Source organism: Tachyglossus aculeatus, chromosome 10 (assembly GCF_015852505.1).
Source record: "Tachyglossus aculeatus isolate mTacAcu1 chromosome 10, mTacAcu1.pri, whole genome shotgun sequence".
Classification (NCBI taxonomy): Eukaryota; Metazoa; Chordata; class Mammalia; order Monotremata; family Tachyglossidae; genus Tachyglossus; species Tachyglossus aculeatus.
In genome coordinates, this window is record NC_052075.1 from 52,349,671 (window position 1) to 52,374,346 (window position 24,676).

At 51.6% G+C, this 24,676-nt stretch overlaps 1 protein-coding gene across 1 annotated transcript in view; it reads right to left on the reverse strand.

The window, feature by feature from the left end:
• The window catches only part of TRIM28 (tripartite motif containing 28), a 30,093-nt gene extending 7,904 nt beyond the window's left edge, over positions 1–22,189 (reverse strand). The window contains exons 1-6 of the mRNA XM_038752697.1: positions 21,828–22,189; positions 5,546–5,658; positions 3,230–3,362; positions 2,978–3,113; positions 1,591–1,707; positions 361–475 (exon numbers count right to left, since the gene is read on the reverse strand). Of these exons, the coding sequence (XP_038608625.1) occupies positions 361–475; positions 1,591–1,707; positions 2,978–3,113; positions 3,230–3,362; positions 5,546–5,658; positions 21,828–22,137 (924 nt within the window). The 5' untranslated portion in view covers positions 22,138–22,189. The remainder of the gene's footprint in view (positions 1–360; positions 476–1,590; positions 1,708–2,977; positions 3,114–3,229; positions 3,363–5,545; positions 5,659–21,827) is intronic.
• Between the last annotated feature and the right edge of the window lie 2,487 nt (positions 22,190–24,676).

The following is a 24,676-nucleotide window of genomic DNA, read 5'->3' on the forward strand; positions in this document are numbered from 1 at the left end:
TGCTCTGCACATAGTAAGCGCTCAATAAATACGATCGATGATGATGATGATGTGGTGGAGTCGGGATTCGAACCCATGGCCTCTGACTCCAAAGCCCGTGCTCTTTCCACTGAGCCACACTGCTTCTCAGTAAACGCTTAATAAATGCCATTATTATTATTATTATTACTATTAATCCCCCAACACACCCGGGGAATCCCTTGCCGGGCCCAGGGTGCTAGGCCTCTCAGCCCACCGTGCCTCCCCCAGCCCCTAAACCCAAATCCCCCACCCCCCCTCCCGGCCTTCTCAGGAGGGCTCTCCCACTGCAGGGTCCAGCCCCCCGGACTAGCCGCCCCCGGCCCCCTTCCCCGCAAGGACCTGGGCGTCATTGACCAGCACGCGGCCTCGTTTGTTGAGTTCCTTCATGATCTGCAGGATGGCCATCTTCACGTCCACCTGCACTCGCTTCTGCACGTCCGTCACCTGCCGGATTCTGCGGGGGGAAGGAATCAGGGAGGGGGCAGAGGACTGAGAATCAGCTCTGAGGTCCCATTCCACCCGACCCCCACATCCACACCCCATCCCCTCTCGGAGGAAATGAGCTTCAACTGCAGCAGGAGGGATTTAGGTCAGGTAGCAGACAATCCCCGGGTGGGGTGGGGAACAGGACGGGATGAGACGATACTTGAATGAGGGACCAGGAGAAGCTGTGGGAACGGTCTCTTTGGCCAGAAAGAAGGGACTGCAAGCTCCTTGGGGCCACAGATGGTGACCCCCAGCTCTAAGCCACTTAACCGCTCTGTGCCTCAGTTTACCTCACCTGTAAAATGGGGTTTGAGAACGTGAGCCCCATGTGGGACAGGGACTGTGTCCAACCTGATTCCCTTGTATCCACCCCAGTCCTTAGGACAGTGTTTGGACCATAAGTGTTTAAATACCATGATAACTATTAGTATTATTGTGCTGTACTCTCCCAAGGGTTTAGTACAATGCTCTGCCTTCGCTCACTCAATTGCATTTATTGAGCGCTTAGTGTGCAGAGCACCGCACTAAGCGCTTGGGTTATCACTCAATATATACCGTCGATTGCAGGGACTGGTTAAAATGACTCCTCGGAGTCAAATTATATATATATATATATACACATACATATATACATATATACATACATATATACATACATATATATACATACATATACATATATATACACATATATATACATACACACATACATATACATACATATATACATATATATACACATATATATACATATATATACATGTTATATATGTTTGTACTTATTTATTACTCTATTTTACTTGTACATATCTATTTATTTTATTTTGTTAATATGTTTTGTTTTGTTCTCTGTCTCCCCCTCCTAGACTGTGAGCCCACTGTTGGGTAGGGACCGTCTCTCTATGTTGCCGACTTGGACTTCCCAAGCGCTTAGTACCATGCTCTGCACACAGTAAGCGCTCAATAAATACGACTGATTGATTGATTGATCTTGCACCGCCCTCGAAGGGCCTCCAGCCCACCGTGGGGCCTCGTCACGGGCCCCGCTGCCCGCCGAGCCCCGCCAGCCCGCCCCGTACTTACGAGCTGCGCACTTCCTTGGTACTCTTCTGCAGGGTGGCGTGTTTATCCCCAAGCCGCTTCACCAGGGTAGCCAACAGCTTCCGCTGGTTCCTCACCGCGTCCTCCAAGAACTGGTACCTGCCGGGGGAGGGACCGCCCGGGGAGTCGGCTGGGTCCCCGGGACTCCCCGCCCGCCCACCCCCGTGGCTGTAAAACTCGGGGTCGGTCTGACCGGTTTCGGGCGGCGGAAAGGCCGATGCAGGTCAGGAACGGGTCCTGAGCCGTCACGTTGCAGGGCAGGTTTGGCACGAGCTCTCTGAGGGCCAGAGGTCGTGGGGGGCGGGTGGGGGGTATTTTCTGACCGTGGCTGAGGGAAGCAGGGGACGGGTAGGGACCGTCTCTATATGTTGCCAACTTGTACGTCCCAAGTGCGTGGTACAGTGCTCTGCACACAGTAAGCGCTCAATAAATACGATTGAACGAATGCAAAGGACATCGAAGATACCCCCCCACATCTTAGTAAGATTACAGATCTACCGCTCCCAATCAATCGTATGTGTTGCCAGTTTGTACTTCCCAAGCGCTTAGTACAGTGCTCTGCACATAGCAGGCGCTTAATATATACGATTGATGATGATGATGATATGTATATATGCTTGTACATGTTTATTACTCTATTTTATTTGTACATATCTATTCTATTTATTTTATTTTGTTAGTATGTTTGGTTTTGTTCTCCGTCTCCCCCTTCTAGACTGTGAGCCCACTGTTGGGTAGGGACTGTCTCTAGATGTTGCCAATTTGTACTTCCCAAGCGCTTAGTACAGTGCTCTGCACATAGTAAGCGCTCAATAAATACGATTGATGATGATGATGATGATGATTTGAGCGCTTACTGTGTGCAGAGCACTGTACTAAGCTCTTGGGAAGTACAAGTTGGCAACATATGAACCAATGTCCAAGGGCAAGACTGACCCTCCACCTGAGCCTCACTAATGGCCCCACCTAAGGATACGCTGCCTGCACCTGATGCACATAATACGCTTTGCCCCTCAGCCACCCGTCTTCCAACGCTTTCATTTTTTTTTGTCCTTAAAATACTTCTACCTCCTCTTTCTCTTCCGTTCCTTCCCCCTCGGTCCGGAGCAATGGTGGACAGGAGTCCCTCTACCTCCGGGGAGAGGTAAAAATAGATGGGGACGGGTAGGGATGAGGAGGTCACTGGCTACCGCCCCTCAGGTGGCAGTGGTGGCGAGTCGGGGAGAGCGGGGGGTGTAGACTGTGAGCCCACTGTTGGGTAGGGACCGTCTCTATATGTTGCCAACTTGGACTTCCCAAGCACTTAGTACAGTGCTCTGCTCACAGTAAGCGCTCAATAAATACGATCGACTGATGGATTGTCACTCACTGGTGGTCCTTGTGATCGCTGAGCTGGCAGTCTCGGCAGGTGAGGGTGTCACAGCTGTCGCAGAACAGCACCAGCGGCTCGTGTTTATGCACCGAGCAGTACACCGTGCGCTCTCCGTCCCGCGACTTGGGAGGACCTGGCGGAGAGCCCGGGAGGAGGGGACGGTGAGATCCCGGGGGACCCTCTCGCTCCCCCGCACCGGCACCGGGGTCGGCGCTCCCCGCCCCCCGTGCCCCGACCCCGGGCAGGTACCCGTAGAGCGGACGGTATGGTCCTTCGTGTACTTGACGCGCTGGTGGGCCTCGACACAGGTCTCGCACAGGGGCTCTGAGCACTCCACACAGTAGCTGGTGGCCGGGGCGTTGTCCTCGCAACTCGTACAGCACTGGGGGAAGGGAGGAGATGCCAATTTAGGAATTGTGGCCGCAGAATTGTGACCACAGAGGTCTCGGCCTTACCCTGTCGCCCTGGGGGGGGGGGGGGGGGAAGACACAACCAAACAATCAAGACCTGAGGAGGTTAACAAAGGCGAGAGCTGCCCTGGGGGGGGTGGCCTCAGTCCTTCTATAATCCTGAAGGTAAATGACTCATTAGCATCTGAGAGAAGCAGTCAAATACCATGGCCCAGGGCGGCAGAACCACCCGGAATTGGGAGCTGAAAGGGAGATGGAGGGGGCGGGGTGCCCTCCCCACCATCACTACCTCTTCCCCCAAGCCCAGGAGGTGACAACAGGGTGAGACAAGGAGCATTGCTGGATTATCCACTGCTGTCCCTCTCTTCCAGGAGTGAGGCCCATCCATTCCTTCAAGTGTATTTATGGAGGCGCTTGGGAAATAATAATAATAATAATAATAATTTTGGTCTTTGTTAAGCACTGCTTTAAGCACTGGGATAGGTACAAGCTAATCAGGTTGGACACAGCCCGTCATTCATTCAATCAATCATATTTATTGAGCGCTTACTGTGTGCAGAGCTTGCATCCGATTTGCTTGTATCCACCCAAGGCTTAGGACGGTGCCAGGCATGTAGCAAGCGCTTAACAAATACCATAATTAAGGGAAGCCTAGAGGAAACCTTGCTGCTAACACTGGGACCCAAGGGACAACCCGCTCTTCCCCAGTTCCTCTTGCCGGGATTCTAGCTCGCTGTCCCTTGTCATTTGATGTTTCCATCTCCCTCCTCTTCCCATCTAGCTTCAAAGTCATTCAGTCAAAGAGGAGCAGGGTGTGCGGGCTGGGTTGTAGTAGGAGAGAGGCCAGGTGAGGTGCTGTACGAGTTGCGAGGACAATCCCCCAGGGGGCAGGGGGATTGACTGCTTTAAAGCCAACGGTGAGGAGTTTTCCGTTTGATGAGGAGGCGGATGGGCGACAACCGGAGGGTCTTGAGGGGCGGGGAAACACGGACTGCACGTGTTGGCAGAAAAATGATCCGGGCAGCCAAGTGAGGTATGGAGTGGAGTGGGGAGAGGCTGAGAGGTCAGCGATAGTCAAAGCAGGATAGCAAAGCCCTACTGAGAGCTCACCTCCTCCAAGAGGCCTTCCCAGACTGAGCCCCCTTTTTCCTCTCCTCTCCCCACCCCCCTGCCCTACCTCCTTCCCCTCCCCACAGCACCTGTATATCTTTGTACAGATTTATTACTCTATTTTACTTGTACATATTTACTATTCTATTTATTTTGTTAATGATGTGCATTTAGCTTTATTTCTGTTTGTTCTGACGACTTGACACCTGTCCATGATTTGTTTTGCTGTCTGTCTCCCCCTTCTTGACTGTGAGCCCACTTTTGGGTAGGGACTGGATCTATAGGTCACCAACTTGTACTTCCCAAGCGCTTAGTACAGTGCTCTGCACACAGTAAGCACTCAACTACGATTGACTGAATGAATTAATGAATAAGCACTTGGATTAATGGGTTAGCAGTTTGGATCAATCAATCAATCGTATTTATTGAGCGCTTACTGTGTGCAGAGCACTGTACTAAGCGCTTGGGAAGTACAAGTTCCAGATGGAGCAAGGTGGGAATCACTCTTTCCTCTCCATTCTCTCCATCCTATTCCCACCTTGCTCCATCTGGAACTTGTACTTCCCAAGTGCTTAATACAGTATCATGTGACTGCCGAAGGTAGGAAGATGTCAATCACTGTACTAAGCGCTTGGGAGAGTACCATACAATAATACACAGCAGAAACATTCCCTGCACACAAAGAGTTTACAGTGCAGGGGAGGGGCACACCTCCAGTTCTAACCAGAGGCCATCCTCACCCACAGCCAGGGTCACCCCCACGGATAACTCTCTCCTTTTACCTCGGAGCTGATATATACGTCGCCACGCTTCACGCTCTGCCACAGTGCCGCTGACCCGGGTGGGAATGTGGCCGAAGAGACCCAGGCGGGTCAGCCGGTCCCAACCGCACCCCAAGCATCCCGAAGTTTGCCCCTCGAACTGGGCCAGAATTAAGCCACCACTCTTCAGTCCGCCACCTCTGTCGGATCTGTTCCTGTCCCGGGGCTCCTTTCGGTTCTCGCTGTGTCTTTCTGAATTGGTAGAGATGGGCGGTTTCACTCACCTGGTTAGCATCCTTGCTGTCGGGGGTGGCCTTGCTGCCACTGTCCCTCATGAAGTAGTTCTCCACAATGTCCTTCAAGAAGCACTGGTGCTTACACACGGGACAATCCACCACTGAGGGAGAAAGAGGAAGAGTCAGGGCAGGCAACGCTCCCTGGCGCGGACCTGGATTTCTTGGGCATCCTGTCCACCTCCCCTCTCGCTGGCGTGGCCTTCTTCATCATCAGTCGTATTTATTGAGCGCTTACTGTGTGCAGAGCACTGTACTAAGCGCCTTCTTGCTCTCACCCTTCGGCCTTTCACACCACCACCCTCCCCGCACCAGGAACCGGTCAACCAACGGTATTTAGTGAGCGCTCGCTGTGTGCAGAGCACCGTTCTACGAACTTGAGACAGTACAATACAACAAAACTGCCGTCTGTACAATCCTCTCTGCCCTATAAGATCCTGGTGGGCAGGGAACATGTCTACCAGACAACAGTACAGTGCTCAGCACACAGTAAGGGCTCAATTAATGATTGACTGATAAGGTGCTTGCATTTTACTCTGCCACCGGCCCTTTAGGTGTGGCTGTAACACGTCCCTGAACAGGGCCTGCCCGTGAATGCTGTGAAACATCTCAAAACTCCGGGATCTTAGTAGTTGCTTGGCAAAGAAGAGCCCGTGGTTACAGCTGGACTGATGGATGCTCTGAGAAGCAGCGTGGCTCAGTGGAAAGAGCCCGGGCTTTGGAGTCAGAGGTCATGGGTTCAAATCCCGGCTCCAACACTTATCAGCTGTGCAACTTTGGGCAAGGCACTTCACTTCTCTGGGCCTCAGTTACCTCACCTGTAAAATGGGGATTAAGACTGTGAGCCCCCGTGGGACAACCTGATCACCCTGTAACCTCCCCAGCGTTTAGGACAGTGCTTTGCATACAGTAAGTGCTTAATAAATGCCATTATTATTATTCTGATGATCTCAGTTTTTGTGAGTCCTCAAAAATCAAATTCTGATTCTCAGTAGTTCACTTTAAAGCACTGGTATTTTCTGTTAGTCTTCCTGTCAGATCGTAAACTATTTAAAGGGCAGGAGCTGTGGCTAAGTCACAGTTTTTTAACCATCAACGAGGCCCAACTGGGCACTGGATCCCCACGCAATCATTTATATTTATTGAGCGCTCGCTGGGTGTAGAGCCTGATACCAAGCGCTTGGAAGAGTACAATATAACACAGTTGGTAGACATTCCCTGTCCACAATGAGCCTACTGTCTGGAGGGAGAGAAAGGCATTAATAGACATAAATTACAGACATGGACGTAAGTGCTGTGGGGCTGAGGGAGGAGTGAACAGAGGCTGCAACTCCAAGTACAAGGGTGAGGCATAAAGGAGTGGGAGAAGAGAAAATGAGGGCCTAATTGGGGAAGGTCTCTTGGAGACTTGTCTTCAATAAGGCTTTGAAGGTGGGGAGAGTGATTGTTAGATATGAAGAGGGAGGGCATTTCAGGTCAGAGACAAGAGGTGGGCGGTGAAACAGGCGAGACTGAGGTACAGTGAGTAGGTTGTAGTGGGAGAGCAGCCAGGTGAGATAGGAGAGGTCAAGGTGATTGAGTGAGTGCTTTAAAGCCGATGGTAAGAAGTTTGATGCCAAGGTGGGTGGGCAGGAACCTCCGATGGGGAAACGCGGACTGAACTCTTTTTGGTAGATAAAAATGACCCGAACAACAGAGTGAAGCACAGACTGGAGACAGAGAGACAGGAAGGCCAGCAAGGAGGCTGATGCAGAAGTCAAGGGGGGGACAGGAGAAGTGCTTGGATTAATGTGGTGGCAATTTGGATGGAGAGGAAAGGGTGGATTTTAGCCATCATGTGACTGTCAATCCTCCTCAATTGGGTTTATTCCCCCGAAACCTCCTGGACAAAGTGAAAAGTTCAGATTTGTGACTAAACAACGGAATATGTACTCAAAGAGCTGGAATAGTTACTTATAATAATAATGGCATTTATTAAGCGCTTACTATGCACAGAGCACTGTTCTAAGCGCTGGGGAGGATACAAGGTAATCAGGTTGCCCCACGGGGGGTTCACAGCATTCATCCCTATTTTACAGATGAGGGAACTGAGGCCCAGAGAAGTGAAGTGACTTGCCCAAAGTCACCCAGCTGACAAGCGGCGGAGCCGGGATTGGAACCCATCACCTCTGACTGTGAGGCCGCTGTTGGGCAGGGACCGTCTCTAGATGTTGTCAACTTGGACTTCCCAAGCGCTTAGTCCGGTGCTCTGCACACAGTAAGCGCTCAATAAACACGATTGAATGAATGAATGACTCCCAAGCCCAGGCTCTTTCCACTGAGCCACGCTGCTTCTAGTTCCAGTTCCACTACCCTTTCCATCTCCTCCTTGACCTGCTTTGGGACGTGCGAACGGACAGATGTTCTAGAAGGATGGGAAGGGGTTTAGGTGGAGTGGGAGGATGGCCCAGCTCGCCTGCCGGCCTTCTCTCCAGGCCCACGGAGGCGGAGCCCCGCTAAAACCTTTCCTCACATCAGTAGATCAGGAACGGGGCCAACTTTGGGAAGTCGGGATGTGGGGTTCTTAGGAGAACCCTTCGAAACCCGGCACCCTGAATGGAGCTCTTGGGAACTCCGAACCCCTTTTCTTCAAGATTTCCACCTCCCCCGTTGCTTCTCTGGCCCCAGGCAAACTCAAATCCTCCCCAACAACTTCCCCTCCTCTCCTCCCATCATCCATTTATTCATTCAATTGTATTAAGTGCTTTTTAGAGCACTATACTAAGCGCTTGGGAAAGTACAATATAACAATAAAGAACGACAACCCCGGCCCACAATGAGCTCACAGTCTAGAGGGGCTAATGGCCCGACCGTCTCCCCTTCACCTTAGCTCTCGCATCCTACCCGCCTGGCCCAATCAACTGTATGTATTGAGTGCTTACTACGTACGGAGCACTGTACTAAGCATTTGGGCAAGTGCACACAGTAAGCGCTCAATAAATACGATTGATTGATTGATTGATTGCACTGCAAGTCGGTAGACAATCCCTGCCCATCACGAACTCCCTCTGGTTCTCCGCCCCCTCCCCAAAAGCCCCACTCTACCACAGCTCTCCCCCAGAGCCCCCGAATCAATCAGGGCTATTTACTGAGCGTCTACGGAGTTGCGTGTAGAGCACTCGGGAGAGGGTGGCACAATTAAGGCTGTAAGCTCCTTGTGGGCAGAGAACGTGTCTGGTTTTATTGTCACACCGGACTCGTCCAAGCGCTTCGTCCGGCGCTCCGCCAACAGTGAGCGCTTAATAAATATGAAACCCCACTTTTCCTCACCTCCCACTGCCTTCTGCCTCGCCCTGACTTGCTCCCCCCCGAGTCCCCTTGCACTTATGTTTATATCTGAGCCCGTTGTCGGGTAGGGAATTGTCCCCACTTGTTAGTGAATTATACTTCCCAAGCGCTTAGAACAGTGCTCTGCACACTCTAAGTGCTCAATAAGTACGATTGAACAAATTTATCTGTACTGATGTCCCTTCTCCTCTAGACTGTGAGCTCATTGGGGGCAGGGAATGTCGCTGTTTGTTGCCATACTTTCCCAAGCCCTCAGTATAGTGCTCTGCCCACAGTGAGCGCTTAGTAAATAAGACTGAATGAATCGAATCGGGTCCCTGCCCTCAAAAAGCCTGCAGTTTAGTTGGGGGAGGGAAAAAGTTCCAGGCAATAGGGTGGGACTGTGAGCCCGCTGTTGGACAGGGACTGTCCCTATTTGTTGCTGAATTGTACTTTCCAAGTGCTCAGTACAGTGCTCCGCACACAGTAAGTGCTCAACAACTAGGATTGAATTCATTCACTCAACCAATAGTCTTTATTGAGCGCTTACTATATGCAGAGCACTGTATTAACCGCTTGGAAAGTACAATTCAGCAACAGAAGCAATCCCTACGCAAGAAGATTGAATGAATGTATTTGTAGTGATGTGTGCCCCCGCCCTCCCACCGCCCCAGACTGGGAGCTCGCTGGGGGAGGCGCGGGGGGATGTTGCTGGACTTTCTCTAGGGCTTAGAACAGTGCTCTGCCCATAGTGAGCGTCCAATATGACAATGAATGTTATTTCTAGACTGTGAGCCCGTAGTTGGGTAGGGACCGTCTCTATATGTTGCCGACTTGTACTTCCCAAGCGCTTAGTACGGTGCTCTGCACACAGAATGAGTGAATGTATTTGTGGTGATGCCCCCCACCCCAGACTGGGAGTTTGCCGCGGGGGGGGGGCGGGGGGGGGAGGGATTATTCCCAATAAATAAGACTGAATGAATGGATTTGTAATGATGGCCCCTCCCCCGCAGACTGGGAGCTCGCTGGGGGGGGGGGGGGGGGGGGGGCAGGGAATGGCGCTGGACTTTCCCAAGCGCTTAGAACAGTGCTCTTGACCACGGTGAGCACCCAATAAATATGACTGAATGAGTTTATTTGTACTGATGTCCCCCCCCTCAACCCAGACTGTGACTTCGCTGGGGGGGAGGGGGGACAGGGAATATCCCCCATAAATACGACTGAATGAATGGATTTGTAGTGATGATTTCCCCCCAACCCCGACTGGGAGCTCGCTGGGGGACAGGGAATGTCACTTAACTTTCCCAAGTGCTTAGAACAGTGCTCTGACCACGGTGAGTGCCCAATAAACATGATTGAATGAGTTTATTTGTTCTGATGTCGTCGTCCCCCACCCCCCCAGACTGTGACCTCGCTGGAGGGGGGGAGGCAGGGAATATCCCCAATAAATGACTGAATGAATGGATTTGTACTGATGCCCCCCCCCCCCCCCCGCGAAAACTGGGAGTTTGCTGGGGGTCGGGGGTCAGGGAATGACGCTGGACTTTCCCAAGCGCTTAGTGCTCTGCCCACGGTGAGCGCTCAATGGGACTGAATGGAGGGAAAGCGCTTAGAACAGTGCTCTGCACAGTGAGCGTCCAATAAATACGACAGTGAGTTTATTTGTACTGATGTTCCCTCCCCAGACTGTGACCTCGCTCGGGGTGGGGGTGCAGGGAATATCCCCAATAAATACCACTGAATGAATGGATTTGTAGTGATGGTCCCCACCCCCACAGACTGGGAGCTCACCGGGAGGAGGGGGGGACACGGAAGGGCGCTGGACTTTCCCAAACACTTAGAACAGTGCTCTGCCCACAGTGAGCGCTCACTAAACAGGATTGAATGGAGGGAAAGCACTTAAAAACGTTCCGCCCACAGTGAGCACAGTGCTTAGAACAGTGCTCTGCCCACAGTGAGCGCTCAATAAACAGGACTGAATAGGAGGGAAAGCTCTTAGAATGGTGCTCTGCCCATAGTGAGCGTTCAATAGGACTGAAGAGGGAAAGCGCTTAGAACAGTGCTCTGCCCAGTGAGCGCTCAAGAAACAGGATTGAATGGAGGAAAAACGCTTAAAACAGTGCTCTGCCCACAGTGAGCACTCAATAAACAGGACTGAATGGAGGGAAGGTGCTTAAAACAGTGTTTTGCCCATAGTGAGCACTCAATAAGCAGGACTGGATGGAGGGGAAAGGGCTTAGAACGGTGCTCTGCACACAGTGAGCGCTCAATAAACAGGACTGAATGGAGGGAAAGCGCTTAAAACAGTGTTTTGCCCATAGTGAGCACTCAATAAGCAGAACTGAATGGAGGGAAAGCACTTAGAACAGTGCTCTGTCCACAGTGAGCGTTCACTAAACAGGCCTGAATAGGGGGAAAGCGGTTAGAAGAGTGCTCTGCCCACGGTGAGTGCTCAATAAACAGGACTGAATAGGGGGAAAGCGCTTAAAACAGGGCTCTGCCCGCAGTGAGCGCTCAACAGGACTGAATGAAGGGACAGCGGCTTAGAACAGTGCTCTGTACACACTGAGTGCTCACTAAACAGGATTGAATAGGGGGAAGGTGGTTAGAAGAGTGCTCTGCCCACAGTTAGAGCTCTCCAAACAGGATTGAAAGGAGGAAAAGCTCTTAGAACAGTGCTCTGCCCACCGTGAATGCAGCACTTATCAGTGCTCTGCCCACAGTGAGCACTCAACGAACAGGACTGAATGGAGGGAAAGCGCTTAGAACAGTGCTCTGTACACAGTGAGCGCTCAATAAACAGGATTAAATGGAGAAAAGGCACTTAGAACAGTGCTCTGCCCACAGTGAGCGCTCACTAAACAGGACTGAATTGGGGGAAAGCGGTTAGAAGAGTGCTCTGCCCACAGTGAGCGCTCACTAAACAGGACTGAATGGAGGAAAAGCGCCGAAAACAGTGCTCTACCCAAAGCGAGCGCAGCGCTTAAAACAGTGCTCTGCCCACTGTGAGCGCTCAATAAACAGGACTGAATGGGGGGAAAGCGCTTAGAACAGTTTTCTGCCCACAGTGTACGCTCAATAAACAGGACTGACTGGAGGAAAAGCGCTCAGAACAGTGCTCTGCCCACAGTGACCGCTCAATAGGGTTAAATGGAGGGAAAGCGCTAAGAAGAATGCTGTGCCCACAGTGAGTGCTCAATAAATAGGACTGAATAGAAGGAAAGCACTTAGAACAATGTTCTGCCTACAGTGAGCGCTCAATAAGCAGGACTGAATGGAGGGAAAGAACTTAGAACAGTACTCTTGCCCACGGTAAGCGCTCACTAAACAGGATTAAATGGAAGGAAAGTGCTTAGAATAGTGCTCTGCCCACTGTGAGCGCTCAATAAACAGGATTGAATGGGGGGAAAGCGCTTAGAACAGTGCTTTGTCCGCAGTGAATGCTCAATAGGATTAAATGGAGGGAAAGCGCTTAGAAGAGTACTATGCCCACAGTGAGCGCTCAACAGGATTGAATGGAGGAAAAGTGCTTAGAAGAGTACTGTGCCCACAGTGAGCGCTCAATAAACAGGACTGAATGGAGGGAAAATGCTTAGAAGAGTGCTGTGCCCACAGTGAGCGCTCAATAAACAGGACTGAATGGAAGGAAAGCGCTTAAAACAGTGCTTTACCCAAAGTGAGTGCAGCACTTAAAACAGTGCTCTGCCCACAGTGAGCGGTCAATAAAAAGGACTAAATGGAGGAAAAGCACTTAGAACAGTACTCTGCCCACAGTGAGCGCCCATTAAATAGGACTGAATGGAGGAAAAGCTCCTAGAACAGTGCTCTCCACACAACGAGCGCTCAATAAACAGGACTGAATGCAGAAAAAGTGCTTAGAAGAGTGCTCTGCGCAGTGAGTGCTCACTAAACAGGACTGAATAGGGGGAAAGCGGTTAGAAGAGTGCTCTGCCCACAGTGAGCACTCAATAAACAGGACTGAATGGAGGGAAAGCGCTTAAAACAGGGCTCTGCCCACGGTGAGCGGTCAATATAGGACTAAATGGAGGAAAAGCGCTTAGAACAGTACTCTGCCCACAGTGAGCACTCATTAAATAGGACAGAATGGAGGAAAAGCTCTTAGAACAGTGCTCTCTACATAATGAGCGCTCACTAAACAGGAATGAATACAGGGAAAGCGGTTAGAAGAGTGCTCTGCCCACAGAGAGTGCTCAAGAAACAGGATTGAATGGGGGAAAGCGGTTAGAACAGTGTTCTGCCCACAGTGAGCGCTCACTAAACAGGACTTAATAGGGGGAAAGCAGTTAGAGGGGGGTGTTCTGCCCACAGTGAATGCTCAATAAACAGGACTGAATAGAGGGAAAGCGGTTAGAACAGTGCTCTGCCCACAGTGAACACTCAATAAACAGGACTGATCAGGGGGAAAGCGCTGAAAACAGGGCTCTTCCCATAGTGAGCGCTCACTAAACAGGACTGAATGGGGGAAGGCGGTTAGAAGAGTGTTCTGCCCACAGTGAGCGCTCACTAAACAGGACTGACTTGGGGAAAAGCAGTTAGAACAGTGCTCCTCCCACAGTGAGCGCTCATTAAACAGGATTGAATAGGGGGAAAGCGGTTAGAAGAGTGCTCTGCCCACAGTGAGCACTCACTAAACAGGACTGAATAGGGGGAAGGTGGTTAGAAGAGTGCTCTGCCCACAGTGAGCGCTCACTAAACAGGACTGAATAGAGGGAAAGCGGTTAGAAGAGTGTTCTGCCCACAGGGAGAGCTCACTAAACAGAACTGAATAGCGGAAAGGCGGTTAGAAGGGTGCTCTGCCCACAGTGGGTGCTCACTAAACAGGATTGAATAGGGGGAACGCGGTTAGAAGAGTGTTCTGCCCACAGTGAGCGCTCACTAAACAGGACTGAATAGGGGGAAAGCGGTTAGAAGTGTTCTGCCCACAGTGAGCGCTCACTAAACAGGACTGAATAGGGGGAAAGCGCTTAGAGCAGTGCTCTCCACACAATGAGCACTCAATAAACAGGGCTGAATGGAGAAAAAGCGATTAGAAGAGTGTTCTGCCCACAGTGAGTGCTCACTAAACAGGACTGAATAGGGGGAAAGCGCTTAGAATAGTGCTCTCCACACAATGAGCGCTCAATAAACAGGGTTGAATGGAGAAAAAGCGGTTAGAAGAGTGCTCTGCCCACAGTGAGCGCTCACTAAACAGGATTGAATAGGGGGAAAGCGCTTAAAACAGGGCTCTGCCCACAGTGTGCGCTCATTGAACAGGATTGAATAAGGGGAAAGCGCTTAAAACAGGGCTCTGCCCACAGTGAGCGCTCACTAAACAGGACTGAATAGGGGGAAAGCGGTTAGAAGAGTGCTCTGCCCACAGTGAGCACTCAATAAAGAGGACTGAATAGGGGGAAAGCGGTTAGAAGAGTGTTCTGCCCACAGTGAGCGCTCACTACACAGGAGTGACTGGGGGAAAGCGGTTAGAAGAGTGCTGTGCCCACAGTGAGTGCTCACTAAACAGGACTGAATGGGGGAAAGCGCTTAGAACAGTGCTCTCCACACAATGAGCGCTCACTAAACAGGACTGAATAGGGGGAAAGCGCTTAGAACAGTGCTGTCCACACAATGAGGGCTCAATGAACAGGGTTGAATGGAGAAAAAGCGGTGAGAAGAGTGTTCTGCCCACAGTGAGCACTCACTAAACGGGATTTAATGGGGGAAAGCGCTTAAAACAGGGCTCTGCCCGTAGTGAGTGCTCACTAAACAGGATTGAATAGGGGGAGAAGTGCTTAAAACAGGGCTCTGCCCATAGTGAGCGCTCACTAAACAGGACTGAATAGGGGGAAAGCGATTAGAAGAGTGCTCTGCCCACAGTGAGCACTCAATAAAGACGACTGAATAGGGGGAGAGCGGTTAGAAGAGTGCTCTGCCCACAGTGGGCGCTCACTAAACAGGACTGAATAGGGGGAAAGCGATGAGAAAAGTGCTCTGCCCACGGTGGGCGCTCACTAAACAGGACTGAATAAGGAGAAAGCGGTTAGAAGAGTGCTCTGCCCACAGTGAGCGCTCAATAAACAGGACTGAATGGGGGAAAGCAGTTAGAAGAGTGTTCTGCCCACGGTGGGCGCTCACTAAACAGGACTGAGTAGGGGGAAAGCGGTTAGAACAGTGCTCTCCACACAATGAGCGCTCACTAAACAGGACTGAATAGGGGGAAGGCGGTTAGAAGTGATCTGCCCACAGCAGGCGCTCACTACACAGGCCTGACTAGGGGGAAAGCGGTTAGAAGAGCGCTGTGCCCACAGTGAGCGCTCACTAAACAGGATTCAATAGAGTGAAAGCGGTTAGAACAGGGCTCTGCCCACAGTGGGCGCTCATTAAAGAGGCCCGACTAGGGGGAAAGCGGTTAGAAGAGCGCTGTGCCCACAGTGAGCGTTCACTAAACAGGAATGAATAGGGGGAAAGCGCTTAAAACTGGGCTCTGCCCATAGTGAGCGCTCAATAAACAGGACTGAATAGGGGGAAAGCGCTTAAAACAGGGCTCTGCCCATAGTGAGCGCTCACTAAACAGGACTGAATAGGGGGAAAGCGCATAAAAAAGGGCTCTGCCCATAGTGAGCGCTCAATAAACAGGATTGAATAGGGGGAAAGCGCTTAAAACAGGGCTCTGCCCACGGTGGGCGCTCACTAAACAGGATTGAATAGGGGGAAAGCGGTTAGAAGAGCGTTCTGCGCACAGTGAGCGCTCACTAAACAGGACTGAATAGGGGGAAGGAGGTTAGAAGAGTGTTCTGCCCACAGTGAGTGCTCACTAAAGAGGACTGAATAGGGAGAAAGCGCTGAGGAGAGTGCTCTGCCCACAGTGAGCGCTCACTAAACAGGACTGAAAAGGGAGAAAGCGCTGAGAAGAGTGCTCTGCCCACAGTGGGCGTTCACTAAACAGGATTGAATAGGGGGAAAGCGATGAGAAGAGTGCTCTGCCCACGGTGGGCGCTCACTAAACAGGACTGAATAGGGGGAAAGCGCTTAAAACAGGGCTCTGCCCACAGTGAGTGCTCAATAAACAGGATTGAATAGGGGGAAAGCGGTTAGAAGAGTGCTCTGCCCACAGTGGGCGCTCAATAAACAGGATTGAATAGGGGGAAAGCGCTTAAAACAGGGCTTTGCCCGTAGTGAGCGCTCACTAAACAGGATTGACTAGGGGGAAAGCGATGAGAAGAGTGTTCTACCCACAGTGGGCACTCACTAAACAGGATTGAATGGGGGAAAGCAATTAGAAGAGTGCTCTGCCCACAGTGGGCACTCACTACACAGGACTGAATAGGGGGAAAGCGCTTAAAACAGTGCTCTGCCCACAGTGGGCGCTCACTAAACAGGACTGAGTAGGGGGAAAGCGATGAGAAGAGTGCTCTGCCCACGGTGGGCGCTCAATAAACAGGGCTGAATGGAGAAAAATAGGCTAGAAGAGTGCTCTGCCCACAGTGGGTGCTCACTAAAGAGGACTGAATAGGGGGAAAGCGCTTAAAACAGGGCTCTGCCCATAGTGAGCGCTCAATAAACAGGACTGAATAGGGGGAAAGCGCTTAAAACAGGGCTCTGCCCACACTGAGCGCTCACTAAACAGGACTAAATAGGGGGAAAGCGGTGAGAAGAGTGCTCTGCCCACAGTGAGCGCTCACTAAACAGGGCTGAACAGGGGGAAAGCGGTTAAAACAGTGCTCTCCACACAATGAGCACTCAATAAACAGGACTGAATAGGGGGAGAGCAGTTAGAAGAGTGCTCTGCCCACAGTGGGTGCTCACTAAACAGGACTGAGTAGGGGGAAAGCGGTTAGAACAGTGCTCTCCACACAATGAGCGCTCAATAAACAGGGCTGAATGGAGAAAAAGCGGCTAGAAGAGCGCTCTGCCCACAGTGAGCACTCACTACACACGACTGAATGGGGGGAAAGCCGTTAGAAGAGTGCTCTGCCCACAGTGAGAGCTCAATAAACAGGACTGAATAGGGGAAAAGCGGTTAGAAGAGTGTTCTGCCCACAGTGAGCGCTCACTAAACAGGACTGAATAGGGGGAAAGCGGTTAGAAGAGTGCTCTGCCCACAATGAGCGCTCACTAAACAGGGCTGAATAGGAGGAAAGCGCTTAAAACAGGGCTCTGCCCATAGTGAGCCCTCACTAAACAGGATTGAATAGGGGGAAAGCGCTTAAAACAAGGCTCTGCCCATAGTGAGCGCTCAATAAACAGGACTGAATAGGGGGAAAGCGGTTAGAACAGTGCTCTGCCCATAGTGAGCGCTCAATAAACAGGATTGAATGGGGGAAAGCGATGAGAAGAGGGCTCTGCCCACAGTGGGCGCTCACTACACAGGAGTGACTAGGGGGAAAGCGGTTAGAACAGTGCTCTCCACACAATGAGCGCTCAATAAACAAGACTGAATGGGGGGAGGCGGTTAGAAGTGAACTGCCCACAGTAGGCGCTCACTACACAGGCCTGACTAGGGGGAAAGCGGTTAGAAGAGCGCTGTGCCCACAGTGAGCGCTCACTAAACAGGATTCAATAGAGTGAAAGCGGTTAGAACAGGGCTCTGCCCACAGTGGGCGCTCATTAAAGAGGCCCGACTAGGGGGAAAGCGGTTAGAAGAGCGCTGTGCCCACAGTGAGCGTTCACTAAACAGGACTGAATAGGGGGAAAGCGCTTAAAACAGGGCTCTGCCCACAGTGAGCGCTCACTAAACAGGACTGAATAGGGGGAAAGCGCTTAAAACAGGGCTCTGCCCACAGTGAGCGCTCACTAAACAGGACTGAATAGGGGGAAAGCGGTTAGAAGAGCGTTCTGCCCACAGTGAGCGCTCACTAAACAGGACTGAATAGGGGGAAGGAGGTTAGAAGAGTGTTCTGCCCACAGTGAGGGCTCACTAAACAGGATTGAATAGGGGGAAAGCGGTTAGAAGAGTGCTCTGCCCACAGTGAGCGCTCAATTAACAGGATTGATTAGGGGGAAAGCGGTTAGAACAGTGCTCTGCCCACAGTGGGCGCTCACTAAACAGGATTGAATAGGGGGAAAGCGATGAGAAGAGTGCTCTGCCCACGGTGGGCGCTCACTAAACAGGACTGAATAAGGAGAAAGGGGTTAGAAGAGTGTTCTGCCCACAGTGAGCACTCAATAAAGAGGACTGAATAGGGGGAAAGCGGTTAGAAGAGTGTTCTGCCCACAGTGAGCGCTCAATAAACAGGACTGAATAGGGGGAGAGCGGTTAGAAGAGTGCTCTGCCCACAGTGGGCGCTCACTAAAGAGGACTGAGTAGGGGGAAAGCGGTTAGAACAGTGCTCTCCACACAATGAGCGCTCAATAAACAGGGCTGAATGGAGAAAAAGCGGCTAGAAGAGCGCTCTGCCCACGGTGAGCGCTCAATAAACAGGATTGAATAGGGGGAAAGCGCTTAAAACAGGGCTCTGCCCATAGTGAGCGCTCACTAAACAAGATTGAATAGGGGGAAAGCGATTAGAAGAGTATTCTGCCCACGGTGGGCGCTCACTAAACAGGATTGAATAGGGGGAAAGCGCTTAAAACAGGGCTCTGCCCATAGAAAACAGGGCTCTGCCCACAGTGAGCGCTCACTGAACAGGATTGAATAGGGGGAAAACGGTTAGAACAGTGCTCTGCCCACAGTGAGCGCTCACTACAGAGGACTGAATGGGGAGAAAGCGATGAGGAGAGTGCTCTGCCCACAGTGGGCGCTCACTAAACAGGACTGTGAGCCCACTGTTGGGTAGGGACTGTCTCTATGTGTTGCCAATTTGTACTTCCCAAGCGCTTAGTACAGTGCTCTGCACATAGTAAGCGCTCAATAAATACGATTGATTGATTGATTGATTGAATGGGGGAAAGCGATTAGAAGAGTACTCTGCCCACAGTGGGCGCTCACTACACAGGACTGAATAGGGGAAAAGCGCTTAAAACAGGGCTCTGCCCATAGTGAGCGCTCAATAAACAGGATTGAATAGAGGGGAAGAGGTTAGAAGAGTGTTCTGCCCACAGCGGGCGCTCACTAAAGAGGACTGAGTAGGGGGAAAGCAGTTAGAACAGTGCTCTCCAGTGAGCGCTCACTAAACACGACTGAATTTGTACTTCCCAAGCGCTTAGTACAGCGCTCTGCACATAGTAAGCGCTCAATAAACACGATTGATTGATTGATTGATTGACTGAATGGGGGGAAGGCGGTTAGAAGTGTTCTGCCCACAGCAGGCGCTCACTACACAGGCCTGACTGGGGGGAAAGCGGTTAGAAGAGCGCTGTGCCCACAGTGAGCGCTCACTAAACAGGACTGAGTAGGGGGAAAGCGGTTAGAACAGTGCTCTCCACACAATGAGCGCTCAATAAACAGGGCTGAATGGAGAAAAAGCGGCTAGAAGAGTGCTCTGCCCACAGTGAGCGCTCACTAAAGAGGCCTGAATAGGGGGAAAGCGGTTAGAAGAGTGCTCTGCCCACAGTGAGCGCTCAATAAAGAGGACTGAATAGGGGGAAAGCGGTTAGAAGAGTGCTCTGCCCACAGTGAGCGCTCAATAAACAGGATTGAATAGGGGGAAAGCGATGAGAAGAGTGCTCTGCCCACAGTGGGCGCTCACTACATAGGAGTGACTAGGGGGAAAGCGGTTAGAACAGTGCTCTCCACACAATGAGCGCTCACTAAACAGGGCTGAATGGAGAAAAAGCGGCTAGAAGAGTGCTCTGCCCACAGTGAGCGCTCACTAAAGAGGCCTGAATAGGGGGAAAGCGGTTAGAAGAGTGCTCTGCCCACAGTGAGCGCTCAATAAAGAGGACTGAATAGGGGGAAAGCGGTTAGAAGAATATTCTGCCCACAGTGAGCGCTCAATAAACAGGATTGAATAGGGGGAAAGCGATGAGAAGAGTGCTCTGCCCACAGTGGGCGCTCACTACATAGGAGTGACTAGGGGGAAAGCGGTTAGAACAGTGCTCTCCACACAATGAGCGCTCACTAAACAGGGCTGAATGGAGAAAAAGCGGCTAGAAGAGTGCTCTGCCCACAGTGAGCGCTCACTAAAGAGGCCTGACTAGGGGGAAAGCGGTTAGAAGAGTGCTCTGCCCACAGTGAGCGCTCAATAAAGAGGACTGAATAGGGGGAAAGCGGTTAGAAGAATATTCTGCCCACCGTGAGCGCTCAATAAACAGGATTGAATAGGGGGAAAGCGATGAGAAGAGCGCTCTGCCCACAATGAGCGCTCACTAAACAGGGCTGAATAGGGGGAAAGCGCTTAAAACAGGGCTCTGCCCATAGTGCGCGCTCACTAAACAGGACTGAATAGGGGGAAAGCGCTTAAAAAAGGGCTCTGCCCATAGTGAGCGCTCAATAAACAGGATTGAATAGGGGGAAAGCGCTTAAAACTGGGCTTTGCCCATAGTGAGCGCTCACTAAAGAGGACTGAATAGGGAGAAAGCGATGAGGAGAGTGCTCTGCCCATAGTGAGCGCTCACTAAACAGGACTGAATGGGGGGAAAGCGGTTAGAAGAGTGCTCTCCACACAATGAGCGCTCAATAAACAGGGTTGAATAGGGGGAAAGCGGTTAGAAGAGTGTTCTGCCAACAGTGAGCGCTCACTAAACAGGACTGACTAGGGAGTAAGCGATGAGAAGAGTGCTCTGCCCACAGCAGGCGCTCACTACACAGGCCTGACTAGGGGGAAAGCGGTTAGAAGAGCGTTGTGCCCACAGTGAGCGCTCAATAAAGAGGACTGAATAGGGGGAAAGCGGTTAGAAGAATATTCTGCCCACAGTGAGCGCTCAATAAACAGGATTGAATAGGGGGAAAGCGATGAGAAGAGTGCTCTGCCCACAATGAGCGCTCACTAAACAGGGCTGAATAGGGGGAAAGCGCTTAAAACAGGGCTCTGCCCATAGTGCGCGCTCACTAAACAGGACTGAATAGGGGGAAAGCGCTTAAAAAAGGGCTCTGCCCATACTGAGCGCTCAATAAACAGGATTGAATAGGGGGAAAGCGCTTAAAACTGGGCTTTGCCCATAGTGAGCGCTCACTAAAGAGGCCTGAATAGGGAGAAAGCGATGAGGAGAGTGCTCTGCCCATAATGAGCGCTCACTAAACAGAACTGAATGGGGGGAAAGCGGTTAGAAGAGTGCTCTCCACACAATGAGCGCTCAATAAACAGGGTTGAATAGGGGGAAAGCGGTTAGAAGAGTGTTCTGCCAACAGTGAGCGCTCACTAAACAGGACTGAATAGGGAGAAAGCGATGAGAAGAGTGCTCTGCCCACAGTGGGCGCTCACTAAACAGGATTGAATGGGGGAAAGCGATGAGAAGAGTGCTCTGCCCACAGTGGGCGCTCACTAAAGAGGACTGAATAGGGGGAAAGCGCTTAAAACAGGGCTCTGCCCATAGTGAGCGCTCACTAAACAGGATTGAACAGGGAGAAAGCGATGAGAAGAGGGCTCTGCCCACAGTGGGCGCTCACTAAACAGGGGGAAAGCGGTTAGAACAGTGCTCTCCACACAATGAGCGCTCACTAAACAGGGCTGAATAGGGGGAAGGCGGTTAGAATCAATCAATCAATCGTATTTACTGAGCGCTTACTATGTGCAGAGCGCTGTACTAAGCGCTTGGGAAGTCCAAACTGGCATCCCACAGAGACAGTCCCTACCCAACAGTGGGCTCACAGTCTAAAAGGGGGAGACAGAGAACAGAACCAAACATACCAACAAAATAAAATAAGTAGGATAGAAATGTACAAGTAAAATAAATAAATAAATAGAGTATATGTTAGAAGAGTGATCTGCCCACAGTAGGCGCTCACTACACAGGCCTGACTGGGGGGAAAGCGGTTAGAAGAGCGTTGTGCCCACGGTGAGCGCTCAGTAGGGGGAAGGCGGTTAGAAAGACGCGTGCGGGGTCCGCAGTGCGGGCGTCCAATAGGTAGCGCTGAGAGGAGGGCGCTGACCTGGTCCGTCCTGGGGGCTGGCGTTGACGTTCCCGGGGCCGTCGTTGTTGTTGCTGGCGTTGTGGTGCTTGGGGTTTCCGAGGCAGGCCCCGCACACCGAGTGCAGGCAGGGCAGCAGGCGGGGCTCCCGCTCGGCCCGCAGCCGCTCCCGGCACACGCCGCAGTGCTCCAGCAGCTCCAGGGCCTCGGGGCCCCCGCCCACCACCGCACCGCCCCGCTTCTCCCCGGGCGGGCCCGACACCTCCCCGCCGTCGCCCGCGGGGCCCGGGCCCATCGAAGACGCCGCCGAGGAGGCCACCGACGCCGCCATGGCCGCCTCCTTCTCCTCACACACCGGCGACGCGGGGGAGGGGGGAGGGGCGCTCGCGCACGCGCCGTAGGGAGGCCCCGACCGCCACGCGCTAGCGCGCGCGCGCGCGCCCGTCGCCCGGCAACGCCAACTGTCCGCGCGGCCGCAACCAGGGCGGGGGGAGGGGCGAACGCCGAGGCGCGCGCGCGCGCGCACACACAAACACACACTCCGGCCCCCGCGCCTGCGCGGAAACCACAGCCGACCGCTTCTTGTCTCGCTTCAGTTCGCCCCCCCCCACACCGCGCATGCGCGCGGGGGCCGCCCTGAGCGAAGACAACAATACCCACGGCGGCGTGGAGGGGGGGGGGCGGGGTGGAGAAAGGCGCGAGCGCGTGACGGTGACGCAGCCGCTTCTCGCCCCCCCCCCCACACCACCACCTGCGCGCGCCGGGAGGGGGCGGGGCCGGAATGGGGCACGCCCATTGGCTCCCGCACCTGTCCATCTTCTGAGGGAAGGCCTGTGGAGAATCCCCCTCCCTCAGCCCATTCAATTCCTTCAGTCCTATCGACTGAGCGCTTACTAGGTGCAAAACACTGTAATGATAATAATTATTATTATTATGGTGTTTTTTATTAAGCGCTTACTACGTGCCAAGCATTGTTCTGGGAGCTGGGGGAGGTGGAGGGGAATGAGGTGGTCCCACGTGGGGCTGACACTCTTAACCGCCATTTTGCAGATGAGGGAACTGAGGCCCAGACAGGTTAAGGAACAATGATGGTGTTTGTTAAGCGCTCACTGTGGGACAAGCACTGCTCTAAGCGCCGGGGGAGATACAAGATAATCAAGTTGTCCCAAGTGGGGTTTTTTTTTTATGGCATTTATTAAGCGCTGGGGTAGATACAAGATAATCAAGTTGTCCCAAGCGGGGTTTTTTTATGGCATTTATTAAGCGCTTACTATGTGCAGAGCCATATAATAATAATTAATTATTACTATTATGGTATTTGTTAAGCGCTTACTACGTGCCAAGCATTGTTTCGGGCACTGGGGGACATGGAGGGTAATGAGGTGGTCCCACGTGGGGCTGACACTTTTAACCGCCATTTTGCAGATGAGGGAACTGAGGCCCAGACAAGTGAAGGAACAATGATGGTATTTGTTAAGCGCTCACTGTGGGACAAGCACTGCTCTAAGCGCTGGGGGAAATACAAGATAATCAAGTTGTCCCAAGTGGGGTTTTTTTTTATGGCATTTATTAAGCGCTGGGGTAGATACAAGATAATCAAGTTGTCCCAAGCGGGGTTTTTTTATGGCATTTATTAAGCGCTTACTATGTGCAGAGCCCTGTAATAATAATTCATTATTATTATGGTGTTTTGTTAAGCGCTTACTATGTGCCAAGCATTGTTCTGGGCGCTGGGGGAGATGGAGGATAATGAGGTGGGTCCCACGTGGGGCTGACACTTTGAACCGCCATTTTGCAGATGAGGGAACTGAGGCCCAGACAAGTGAAGGAACAATGATGGTATTTGTTAAGCGCTCACTGTGGGCCAAGCACTGCTCTAAGCGCCGGGGGAGATACAAGATAATCAAGTTGTCCCAAGTGGGGCTTTTTTTTAATGGCATTTATTAAGCGCTGGGGTAGATGCAAGATAATCATGTTGTCCCAAGCGGGGCTTTTTTATGGCATTTATTAAGCGCTTACTATGTGCAGAGCCCTGTAATAATAATTCATTATTATTATGGTGTTTTGTTAAGCGCTTACTATGTGCCAAGCATTGTTCTGGGCGCTGGGGGACATGGAGGATAATGAGGTGGGTCCCACGTGGGGCTGACACTTTGAACCGCCATTTTGCAGATGAGGGAACTGAGGCCCAGACAAGTGAAGGAACAATGATGGTATTTGTTAAGCGCTCACTGTGGGCCAAGCACTGCTCTAAGCGCCGGGGGAGATACAAGATAATCAAGTTGTCCCAAGTGGGACTTTTTTTTAATGGCATTTATTAAGTGCTGGGGTAGATGCAAGATAATCAAGTTGTCCCAAGCGGGGCTTTTTTTATGGCATTTATTAAGCGCTTACTATGTGCAGAGCCCTGTAATAATAATTCATTATTATTATGGTGTTTTGTTAAGCGCTTACTATGTGCCAAGCATTGTTCTGGGCGCTGGGGGAGATGGAGGATAATGAGGTGGGTCCCACGTGGGGCTGACACTTTGAACCGCCATTTTGCAGATGAGGGAACTGAGGCCCAGACAAGTGAAGGAACAATGATGGTATTTGTTAAGCATTCACTGTGGGCCAAGCACTGCTCTAAGCGCCGGGGGAGATACAAGATAATCAAGTTGTCCCAAGTGGGGCTTTTTTTTAATGGCATTTATTAAGTGCTGGGGTAGATGCAAGATAATCAAGTTGTCCCAAGCGGGGCTTTTTTTATGGCATTTATTAAGCGCTTACTATGTGCAGAGCCCTGTAATAATAATTCATTATTATTATGGTGTTTTGTTAAGCGCTTACTACGTGCCAAGCATTGTTTCGGGCACTGGGGGACATGGAGG